This window comes from Plodia interpunctella, chromosome 11 (assembly GCF_027563975.2).
Source record: "Plodia interpunctella isolate USDA-ARS_2022_Savannah chromosome 11, ilPloInte3.2, whole genome shotgun sequence".
Classification (NCBI taxonomy): domain Eukaryota; kingdom Metazoa; phylum Arthropoda; class Insecta; order Lepidoptera; family Pyralidae; genus Plodia; species Plodia interpunctella.
This window is the reverse complement of record NC_071304.1, coordinates 6,050,241-6,062,767: the sequence shown is the minus strand read 5'-3', so window position 1 is coordinate 6,062,767 and position 12,527 is coordinate 6,050,241. Positions and strand designations below refer to the sequence as shown.

General features: G+C 32.2%; 1 protein-coding gene across 2 annotated transcripts in view; it reads right to left on the bottom strand.

Annotated features, from left to right (window-relative positions):
- Positions 1 to 11,521, bottom strand: part of LOC128673396 (putative inorganic phosphate cotransporter) — a 30,308-nt gene extending 18,787 nt beyond the window's left edge. Inside the window, exon 1 of one of the 2 annotated variants that reach the window (XM_053751200.2) lies at positions 11,348 to 11,521. In XM_053751200.2, the coding sequence (XP_053607175.1) occupies positions 11,348 to 11,468 (121 nt within the window). In that variant the 5' untranslated portion in view covers positions 11,469 to 11,521. Of the gene's footprint in view, positions 1 to 2,660; positions 2,891 to 11,347 lie in introns of those variants that run through there. The other variant, XM_053751201.1, reaches the window with a different exon arrangement.
- Between the last annotated feature and the right edge of the window lie 1,006 nt (positions 11,522 to 12,527).

The following is a 12,527-nucleotide window of genomic DNA, read 5'->3' as shown; positions in this document are numbered from 1 at the left end:
CCAGAACACCGGACCGAAATATGCGATTATCTCTTTTAATAGTTAATAATTTCTAAAACTTTAGTCTGACAAATACAAGTGAAAACAAATATGTACAGCTTGATGTAAAATGTATACAGCTTGATGTAAAATAAATTTATTAATTACAACGTGGCACGTTATGCAACAAAATGTCATTAATTAGGTACATTTTACTACAATTTCAGACAGAAGATCTAATTTGAATAGTTCGCTATACAGTATGCTGATTGTATATTATTATTTATGTTTTTAAATTTATACTTTATTTTTAATTAATGATATGAGTCAACATATATTTTTCTGTGTATACCTACCTAGCGGGGAGAGGCTGGTGTATTGAAATACAAGCTCAGCTTACTTCAGAGACCAGTCTCATTCAATCATAAATTGATTTCACAATATCATGTATCTGTTTATGTAATTATAAATTGTAAAGAAAAAAAAATTAAGTACAGTGCAGTAATATTAGGAGATTAATAAAAAAATAGTTAGATGAAACGTTTTGGGGGCTAGCCGAGGGTGTAGTCTTGTAGAGTGCCAAATGGTCGGAACGCAAAATTTAATAATAGTCATTTCACGATTATTCATGGCTCGAGATTGAAACACAGATGAAAGCATGGAAATAAAACATAAAAACGGGATATAACAAGTCCATTGTGTTTTTCCCAATTCTGCTAATCAGTTCAGCTGTTAGCCATTTTGTAGAACGTGCAACAGACATGTTACTTATAATAGAATATTTGATCATATTAAATCGTTCTAATTTTATTTCAAACAGTCAAAACATGTTATAATAGGATTTTTATGATATAAAAACATTCAACAAAATTATATACTCAGGTATTAAACGCGCATATACCTTGTTACAAAGATCCGAAACGTATGGGAAATAACAAAGGTATGTGCACGTTTAATACCTGTTGTTTAATATATAATTATGCAACACGAAAGTTTAAAAGCATTGTAATATTATTTTAATATGTAATTGTATGCACCCAGGATCTGCTCCCAACAAGTGAACTCCACAACGGTAATGAAATTTTACACGTGGCTTTAGTTCCAATGGCAATGTATTATTGTGAAAAGCAAGAACACCGGGAAGAAATGTAGTATCGACTCCCGATGAGGGAATTCTTCAACAGTTTATTGCACGAATATGATTTATGTCACGCGCTCAAACAAGATTTCTCTGAAAGTCGGAAGAAAAAAATCAATTTTTTGTAAAAATCTATTATTACAGATAAGGTACGCCACAGAACTTTCCCGTATTTAAAATCGGTTGTTTGTTGGTTATTTTCTCAATATTCGCGTTTTCGACATAAAGTCGAATTATAGCTATAGTTATCGAAAAAAATATGTTCTATTTCGTACAAAGACTAATTTAAATTTAGAGCGTTTGCAGTGCTAAAACTACAACGGTTTCAACGTAAAATTTAATCAACTCATTTTATTCATACCACGTTAGGTGTATAGAATCGGTCGTTGTGGGTCGATAGCGGAACTGAATCGACACAATACCAAACTTTTCAATACACAGTTGGACTGTATGCACTCTAAATTATTTATTATAGTCAACAGTCAACTATAGCGCGCACAGCAATCGCAAAACTAGGATTGAATTTATAGGCTTATTTCATCGAGGTTACGCCTTATAATGTTGATTTGTTTTATAACAATATGGATGCGACATAATTAGGTACTAATCCGCTATTTTAAAATTAAGAATTATTCTTAAATTTAAAACAATAATAGCCTCCGAACACAGCTTCAGTTCAGTTAGTCAGTTAGTCATATTTTCAGTCAGTTTTTCAGGGATTCGATTACAATGTTAATACTATTACCCACTTATTGATTAGTATAAAATAAAACTTTATAATTTGATACATGCTTTTATACTTAAAAAGAAAAAGAAATTAAAAAATAATAATAACTAATAAGTCTTTGTAGAATAAATAGTAAATATACATATGTTTAATAAGTACCTATGTATTGTTTAATTTAAAAAATATATTTTGAAAAGCAAAGTTAACGAATTCCCACGGTTAAATATGTTCAAACACTACAGGCTAACGTCAGTTTACATAATTATACAATCAATGCTGTAACCAGAAGTACCTAAGTATGTGTAGCTAAATCATAATCATTTCCTAGCAGTCGTGTTTATATTTACTGTGTTATTGAAGGGTATTAGAACCACCTGAAATTCTTAAATCACTGTTTGATAACTGAACATACTGGTTTATGATAGCACAATCCCGAAATTCTTACGGGAACGAGGTCGCGGAGTACAACCCGCCAGTTGAAGTTCCCTATGAATCTGTCTATCTACACGCTATTAGCTACTAAACTACTGAATGGATTTTAGTGTTGTTTTTATTAATTTCGAATATTTATTTTATGAGGTATTACTTTTACAATTATACAATTATCAAATTGTAATTGTCTTATTAGGTTAATTTTATTCGTAAATATGCATTTGAAGTTCTTGTATCTATTCTGCTCACTTTAAAGTTCATGAATATTTTCTTTCACTTAAATGAACATCGAGCATGAATCTCCAAGACTTTACTAAACCAATTTCCTGTAACTAATGATTCATTTATTTAATTTGCCTAAAATGTAAAATTAATATAACTTACATTTAGACAAAAGTAACTGCCAACCGGTCAACATGATTAATGCCGATTAACACCACTGTAAAAAATCCACTACAGTCAGTTTTCACGTTCAATTCACTGTTGTAAAGAAAACTTCACAAATTCATAATTTCGCGAGCGTACGATCGAAATGCATCTACGTCTGCGCAAGAGTCGACGCCTGACGCCTTCACTCAACATGCGCGCGTTGCGACAATGCCGCGCCCGCGCAGACTAAACCTCTTATATCCAACTTCGCCGAACTGTTACACCAATAAGAGTAACAAGCATTAAACAAATTAATCTTAATCGAACCAAATAGTTCCGGTTATCTACCACCACGAATTAACACACACACGAATTAACGAACCAGTCCGCGTTTAGGTAACCGATGGGGTCAAGTTCAGTGCAACTAATCACTGGGTCATGCAATGCATTTTCTAAACTACTTAGCTCTTGCTCTTAAAGACGAAAATCGAATAATTTTAACTGTTCGAATTTTTGGATTTCGGACATGCGGATTTGTATGAAGCATAATCTACTTTCGATGTTAAGATATTGAAGCACACGAATGAAGTAACAGTTATGTCAACATTAACGGATGAAAGTGACGATGATGACGCAGTTGTTCCTTCTCTTCCATGAAGGCTCTATTATTTCATAAAGCGCGAAGCATTTTTAAACTGCCAGGAGATGGTTTTCAGTATAGATGAATCAATATTGTAATAGTAAAAAGAAAATTAGAATGTTTTTTTGAGAATACGGTAAGTCGTGGACATTTCTAAATATGGAATGCGTCCAAAGCTGTCAACTTCAAGCACATTACCTTATCTACAATGTCTCCGTCATTTTCTGTTCTTTATGGGTCATTGCACACGCGTGGCCACTGCGCTGGATGACGACTATACTGCACATTTTATTGTCACCCGACTAATGTTTATCGACATGACAACTAGAATAGAGTCAGATTAAAGTTGACTTACGTCGACAAGACTTTCACCCAATTTAAACTATTAAATACATTTCGATATTATCTATTTCTGCCGCCAAACAGTAGTGTGTGCCTTGTTTTGTTTCAGTTTGTAGCACAGGTTTGTAGGGTAAGACAGGCAGTGCACATCAGCAGTGGGTTATAACCATGGAGGATAATTATTATAGTGTTTAAGTAATCCTATGTTGTTAGTTTAAACCCTATCGTAAATATGTTTCTTTTTGAAATCCTAATACGTGTTATTTTTGTCTTAATTGTTTTAACAGGAAAGTCCAAAATACCTAAAAATAAGTAACTCAATCGAGCAATTTAATTTCTTAAAGCGCCACGTGCTTCGCAAGACAAGTACACTATCGTGATCTCAAAATCGGATGTACGAGTTCGTGATTGATTAATTGTGTGTGTGTGTGTGACTAGGTTGCCTTTGTCTGCTAGATTTCACATTAAGACAATTATGTTGTTGATGTACACATTACCTGTATAGGTATTGTATCCTGTAGACTCTAGACATCACAATCACTTTCTCAAATCATAAAAGGATTATGCAACTGAGTTGACATCGGGATCGTTATGGAACGTGCGGAATTTAAAATTAAGCATATTGAAAGCTGGTCATACCTTCAAGAAATCAAAGAGGTTAATCAGATGATTAACCTCTTTGATTTCTTCCCCTTTTCCGCAACGGAGATCCGGTAGCGTGGAAATCATCATGTTCATTAATATGTCAAAGCTATACACTATTAATATATCACATATTCTGAAAAACCGATTAGTTTGCAGATTAGTTTATAGTAATTACAACTTTTGAAGCAGTGTGGTGTGATGAAAGAGAAGAGAAGTGGTTTGCCAAGTAATTTTGTATACCAATCTGACTCATGTATAGTTGTTTTCACAGACGACCACTTGCTTCCGTGACAACATCGTGAGGAAACCTGCACACTGGTTGATAATTGACTTGTGTGTGAAATGGAGAAGGAAATGGCAAACCACTTCATTAATTGTGCCAAGAAAGTTGCTGTGTTTCTACGTAACTCTACTTTGACTGCAACTCTTACATGTGTAATTTTGTCATGTCATGAGATAAAATCAAAAGTAAATAGAGCTGACCCTGTTGTTAATTTTGAATATGGGGACGGAAGTGATAACAGAAAAGTGGTTCATATCTTACGAATCTAAGAATATCTAAAAAAAAGGGGCCTCTTTTGCACGTTTATCTTTTTAGTGTTATATTCTCTCTTCTTCTACTTTCACTCTATCGTGAATAGTTACTTGACTTGTATATTTAGGTCACTTAAAATTAATTAATCTGACGTAATCTCCACATTCATGTATGTGTATTCTTAGGATGGGTTGTTACAGGTTATCATTATCACTATCACTACATAGCATAAAACAAAGTCGCACCCTGTCGGTCCCTATATATGCTTAGATCTTTATAACTACGGTTTTTTTAATAGATAGTGATTTGATTTCAAGAGGAAGGTTTACATGTTTAATTTATTATGGTTTTACCCGAGCGAATTCGCGACGGTCGGCTAGTATTTATTAAAATAGGGATTTAGTTGCGTTTACTAAAAGTGGTATCCCTTGTAATGTCATACATATTCGCAAAATGTAATCATTATTCAAAGGCTGTACCTATTACAAACAACACAGAATATGTTTACATATGTGTTCTATGTAATGTATTATGATTATGACGTAATGATTTTTTGTACAACACACAATATCTCATATATTTATGCAAATTGTAATTTATATTGGGAACTATTTTATCGAATCATGAAGAAAAGTGGTTGGCACAATTACTTTTTTATGCAAACCAAATGATAAAGAAGCCGTCCAAAGTGAACCTTACTAGTTATGAAGAGTTCCGTACTATCACAAAAAGTAATGTATATAACATTTAGGGACATTGGACCAGTAATAGAAATTCAGACTTCATAACAATTTTGACAATTTAAGTCTGCTGAGAAAATAAATTGATGAAGACTTTGTCAGGTCCCTTATATACTTAGTTCACGAAACCCTATAACTAAAAATACCCAATTTACGAAACATTTTCAAATGCGTTTTACCACAATGTAGGTTAATGTTAGCAGTTCAAGAACACAATTAATAGGTATTCAAGAAAATACCTAAATCAGTTTTCTAATTGGCTATTCATTAAGCACGTGCTGCGTTGAATAAACATAAACAGAAGGTACAAATTGTAAACACATTCGCATTCGCTCTTAAAGAGAAATTCCCGCCACACCTTGGAGGAAACTTCCACTGCCGCTACTAGTTTGCGTTATGTACTGTCAACAGCACATCAGACTACACAAATGAATAGTAAAATCGTAGTTGTCATCGCTGCAGGAATTAGACGTGCGGTTACCTGTACATTTTGCTGTAGCATGAACGAATAACAATATTGCGCACCAATATGCTTGTATACTGATTGTAATTTTCCACGACTGATATCTAAAAGGGGTTTGTTTTAAACTATGTAGAATCACCAATCTATACTCTGCATATGTATCATCGTATTTTATATTCTCTTTAACTATTTGTGTAATTGTTTCTCAAAAATCTGTTCTATTTTAAATTTTACTTTTGTATTCCATTGTCGACCAAAATTCGTTACTCTAATATCCAAGGCTTAGTAAATAAAAAGCTCATTTTTATAAGCCTTTTTTATTTTTTAGTTGAAAACATGGTGTCCTATACTTACGCATTTTTGATACCTAATAATTAGTTAAAGTACGATGTTGAACATAATTTAATAAATTCCTGTTCAGTGAAAATGTCATCATTTTATAGTTTATTAAACTGTAAAACCACATAAAGATGCTAGTTGAGGGGTTCTTACCTGCCAATGGATGAGTGAGTGGGGAAATCCCTATGGCGAAAAGTTATCCTCGTTTATGTAGTATTTTGGGTATAAGTTATAAATAATATGCACATGTTATATACAGCCTCTATAGACAGCTCCTTAATAGTACAGATAAATTACTATTCTCCGTATACAACAAGTAAAAATTATACTTAGAACATATTGTACCTTGTGTTATTCTATTTATTGATGTTTTTTCAATCAAGAAATTATATCAAACTGCTACAATTTGTAACAAATCCACAAATTGATTTTAATTACTAAAAAGCTGACAAAATATTAGTTTCTTTTGGTTCTTTTTATACACGAAAATGTTTTTGTTGGCAAAAATAATGATGGAATGAGACTTATTTCGCTCACATAAATAAACCTATACGAAATATACAGAGTCAAGTGTTTTCATTTTGAAATAAAATCTATAAAATTTAATAATATATATTATATAATAGATGAAATTGTTTTTTTTTGTGTGCAGTATTATATGTAATATCGTATAATCAAATATCGATTATAATAAAAGGAGAAAATATGAAGAAGTGCTTTAAATAAAAAAAGCCACGAATCGCTTAGTAATCCATCTATTTTGCAAGTATTGTGCCTATATTTTTGACTTTTGCGGTTTTTCATCAGGGTCGGCTCAACCTTGCTACTGAAAGGAAATCGCAAGACCATCGATTCTATTCCGGCGACTATAGTACCTACGTTGTTGTGAAACGCGACTGTCTCGTTGCAAAATTCGTATAATCATTACTACTCAACTGTCACAAAAAACGCTAAATATCGGTCAGCGTGATCAATCGATTTGGATTTTGTTGTGTGTAAGATAAAGGTCGAGGTCGACAGTGAAATCTTTTTTTTTCGTTTCTACAGAATTAGTAGGTCACACTTCCATACAAATGCGGCAGTCCAAACGTTTATCTTAACTCACCCCTACTTAATATATATCGAAGTTTAAATTATATAAACTAGAGTTTAAATTATTTTTTTTATTGATATGAAGTAAAATAAAAAAAGGGGAACTTACATATCAAAACAAAGTGAACGGAGGTATTTTTTAAACTATTTTTTCAAACGATTATAGATCCGCCAATGATTCATCGGTTCAATCGGTCAAACACAGCTAAATGTGAATGATCCACAATAGTATTTTTCGAGTACTGTACAAATATGGACGAGTTAAATGGACAAACAAGTCACTCACGAATGATCATCCGAGATTATTTATATAGTAATTATTTTATTTTATTTAATAGTAATTATTTATTCACGATGAAGCCAAAATATATAAAGGTGACAAGGTAATTCATACTCTTTGATCTACCAATTTGAGGAAGAAATTATAAAAGCTATCAATTCTCAAATTCCAGATACGTAGTGCTATTGCCAGATTAAATTAACAGAAGCCATAATAAATACTTAATAACTAGTAATAAAATACTTAGTACTGTAATCTAAGTTTAAACTATACTCTCGTCGATTTAATAGGCGCCGGTTGAAAAGCTAAACAAAATAAAAGTACAAGCTGCAATTTTTTTTATGTATATCAAGGGCTAATCATAATATAAATTTCACTACTCATAATTAGTTACCTGAAGATAAGTATTATTTTACAGACTTAAATATACAACTGTACATAAATCGATTTTCTAAGAATCCGCACGCAAAACATACATATAAGTATATTCTGGGATTTCGCGTATATTCAACATAATACTTCTATTAGTACAGGTATAATTTCTACACATACATATTTGTGGAGTACTTGAGATAACATATTTTTTTCCTCAACTACTTTTATTTGTACATACTAAAAAGGATGTATTTTTCTAATAAGGCCCCACCGGCACGTGTTCAAATAATGATAAGCAGTTAAAATATATCTTACTAGCGACTAGGCTCGGCTACGCACGGTCTAGTAGGCAGTTTGTTTGTATAAACCTTAATTAATAAAATGTTTAAAACATTGAAAACTGCATCAAAATCCGTTGCAAGCTTAGAAACAAACACATTTATTTTTATTTTTTATGAATAGTATACAATAAAACACTAATATAGTAGTGCTATGACGTAGTCGACTTCAACGCAAATTATTCAAGTCATGAATTAATCAATCCTTGAAGGATTCCCAAATACCAACAATTTGAACCGGAAGTCAATATATACAAGTATTTAAAGACCGGAAGTACCAATGTAAGTATACGTGACTGCCAAAAAATCATAGGGAAAATGAACTCGAATACGTATTGAATGTAGTATTTTATGTATTGCTATTTTTAACCGACGATGAAGATGGTTATAATATTTCTTGTCTATATTCTATGTCTGCTAGAAGTGCCTTAGTGATGATCGGTCAGTAAGTGAATGAGTGAGTGACAAAATCAATAAACTTTAACAAGTTAAAATTATTTTACTACTGGTTCAAATTGAATAAAATTTGAAATTTACAGTGTTTATATAATACCGGCTTCCAGTAAATGCAGGCTTCCTGTTTTATCCACAACGAAGTTATTGGGGTTCGAAATTGGCCTGAATTGCTTCGAGAAAAGGATGGTACGGCCGTGCCTTTTTTTTGCTCGACTTGCGGGGGCACGGTAGTGCCCCCAGATAATTTTAATCAAGGAAATTATAATTTGATCGATTGCTGGTTTCAGAATTAACTTTCTGTCTTTCTCGTGTGTACCCGGTTGCTTCCAGGGCTATGAGGCTACGAAGCGTCGTTAAAAAGATTTGGCTGTGATTTACAACCGGCTGCCTGTCTGTCGTCAACCCTCCTTGAGAATGCTATTGTTGCCAGCCTTGGCAGCTGCCAAGGCTGGCAACAATACTATAGTCGCTATAGTATAGTAGTCAGCTGACTACTATACTATAGCGATTTTCATCAATAGATATCGTGATTTCTGAGGAAGATTTAGGTGTATTTATTTATTATAATTTACTTTATTATGACTTTTTATCGTAGTCGGATTGGCCGCTATAGTTCATCATTATATACTAGTAAATACTTCGCAAGAATTTTCAAATTAACAGAATTGACTACTATAAGTAACATTTTGTGTTGCTATGATTACTCTAAAACTTCCTATCTATATTAATTGATGGTATTACCAACAAGCTGGGTGTGTCCCCAGGCAGTCTGCCATGCCTGAGGAACCACTTCCATAACCAGCTCAGTTCTTGTGGCAGCCGGTTTGGAAAGGCCCCTTACGGATATTAATGAGCTGCAAGAATGTCTGTTTTTACGATTACTGCTTATGCTGATTTTGAATTAGTTAAATGTTTTAATTATAATCGATGTGCATGACGTCAGGTAACTCTGCAACAGTTGTCAAATTTCTCCGCTAGCTAAATAATGGTAATTAGCACTTACTACTCAAACTAACTAGTGGACGAATCAATACAATCGAATTGGATGTCTGTAGAAAGTGCATTTACATGGTTTATCGCCTCTTCTTTTAAATCGACTTTAAAGAATGGGGGAGAATTTTAATTCACTTTTTTCTTAGAATATCAATGACTCTTCGACTAGGTACTACTTATAATGATATGAATGGCTCTGTACAATTAATACATTAAAATACTCTGTATACAATTCAAAAAATTTCATTAAAAAAATTGACATCAGTTTAAGCATTAACACACTCGACGAGTAAAATAATCAAGTTGAAAGGCCACTCTAATTCCCAATTCTAATTGTTGTAGGTACTTTAGTCCGTCGAGAACTTAATTTTAACGATTTATTATTCTTGATAATTCCAAAAATTAGGACGTCCTAATTACAAAAGTAACTAATACTATGGATTTGGGTCATTTGGTAAAATAACAGCAATAAAAGTTCTGCAATATGTTGAATTTTTACTGAACCGCCCGCAATCATACGATGAAATTTATATGAAAGTGGATACGGTTTCCATTTTATAAAGCGAGTAAAATGCCGTAATTTTCCACGAGGTTGAATATTCAATTCTAAAATGTATTCAATCTTCTGCTTCCAATAACACCTTAGTTCTAAGCGTAAAGGAAATGTTTTTTAAAAATAATCTAAGCTTGATGATTTTTTAGCTTTTCCTTTACAATCTAACCCTAAAGTGGGATAACTTTCAAAATTATGAGTTTCGCAAATAAAATCCTTTTCCAAAATATATAATAGTCTTACCACATTTATAGTGAAATACTTGTGAAGTTATTTCAGCTTATGAGTACTTGTTTTTGATCACATTTTCCTAACATCGTTTGTGGTGGATGATCGAATTGCACATATTTGGTTCCAACCTTACCTTTGACTTTGGCAAAAGTGTTTTTAAATCCTAAACGATATGCTCGCATATATAATACTTACATTTTGCGATATGGTTATAATAACGGGGCTTAGCATAAACCTTTTATAACTAATGTTGAAGAGTTTATTGAGAAACTGCATCCACACAACTTCACTGGCTGCGACCACGGCTACTGCAAGGTCGTTGAAAAGTCAGCAACATTAAATACAAAAGGTCCGTACTAAGTCCCGTTATAATAAAACTATCTCGCAAATTATAACTTTGTGCGTGATTGAAATAGATTAACATTCAGACACAGAAAAAAAAAGATTAACATCACATTCAAACTTTCATATTGGTAATAATAGTTTTCACTAATCGTCTATCTTATGAAACAAGTTAGTAGGCAAATAAAGTTATATGTATTTTGGCAAACTTTTGATAACATTTCAAAATTGCACAAAACTTTTCTACCACTACGAAATAACATTTTTTTAATTTGATATGTTTGTACATAGGTTTTTTTTTTTTATATTTAATACATAAGTATCTTCCGTTAACTTACCCCGTTCAACTGGAGTGGAGTTATTCAACAATGGTGTCCACTCTGACGTTCCCGCCTCTTGCTTCTGATACGACACTGAATTCAACACATTACTCGTTATTACTTTCATAAACACATTCATATTTTACATCGTTTATTACATATACTTTGATATTACACTAGAGTGTATCGCATGTGGGTCACAACAACGAACTACAATGCAGTAAAATGATATAACTTTATTAATTATATCTACTTTGTTATTTTGTTTATATGTTGTTGATAACGTAATAAGGGCACATAAGGGTACGTTGCCTATGTGTCGATTCCAAGTGGGCTATTCCTTTCTTTAGGACACAAACACAATTTTATTGTGTTTAAAATTTTACAGATAACGCATTAAGGGCAGAATTTTAAAGTGTATAAGTTGGTTATTCAATTATTTGTAACATATTAAGGACTGAGTATGTATATATTTTTAAACCCTCGATTATAGGTAGTAGGGGAGTTATTTCGTAGCATCGTAGCAACCAAACGGCTGAGACAATTTTGTTCTATTGTTTTTATTGTATACATAATTTAGTCAAGTGTGTTCTTTGTTATGTTTGGAAAATGAGTGTTCAGTCGTTTGGAAACCGTCAGCTCTTTTATAGCATCTTTTCAGATGAGATGATGACAGCAACTTCGGAGACGGGGGTTTCTTAATTTTTTAAATTATTTTGTACAAGTGTAAGATCAACCTTTGTGTTGTACGTGTTTGTCTGTCTCATCGTTACGAATTTATTAATTTATTTAATTTATTTTAGGGGGTCTTACAGCGAAATATAGAGTAAACTATAAAATATATAAATATTTATTTCAATATATAAAAATGCTAATTACAAGACTCCGCCTATTAATTTGAAACAGTTGAAGAACACCAACTATAACAATACATACAACAATTAGAAGAAAATAAAAATAAAGACAATTATAAAATTAAGATTAAGATACACAATTATAAAATTTTATTTATAAAATATAATTTAATTAATAAGTACTTTAAGATTGTTCTATATAAAGAACCAGAAATAATAAAATTCATTGAAGGTGTACACTCAACCTTTAAGTATGGTGTTTGATAATTTCGTCTGCTAATCTGACATACTTACATATATTTGCAAAAATAAACTATAATTATAATATGTCGAGCTATTAATAC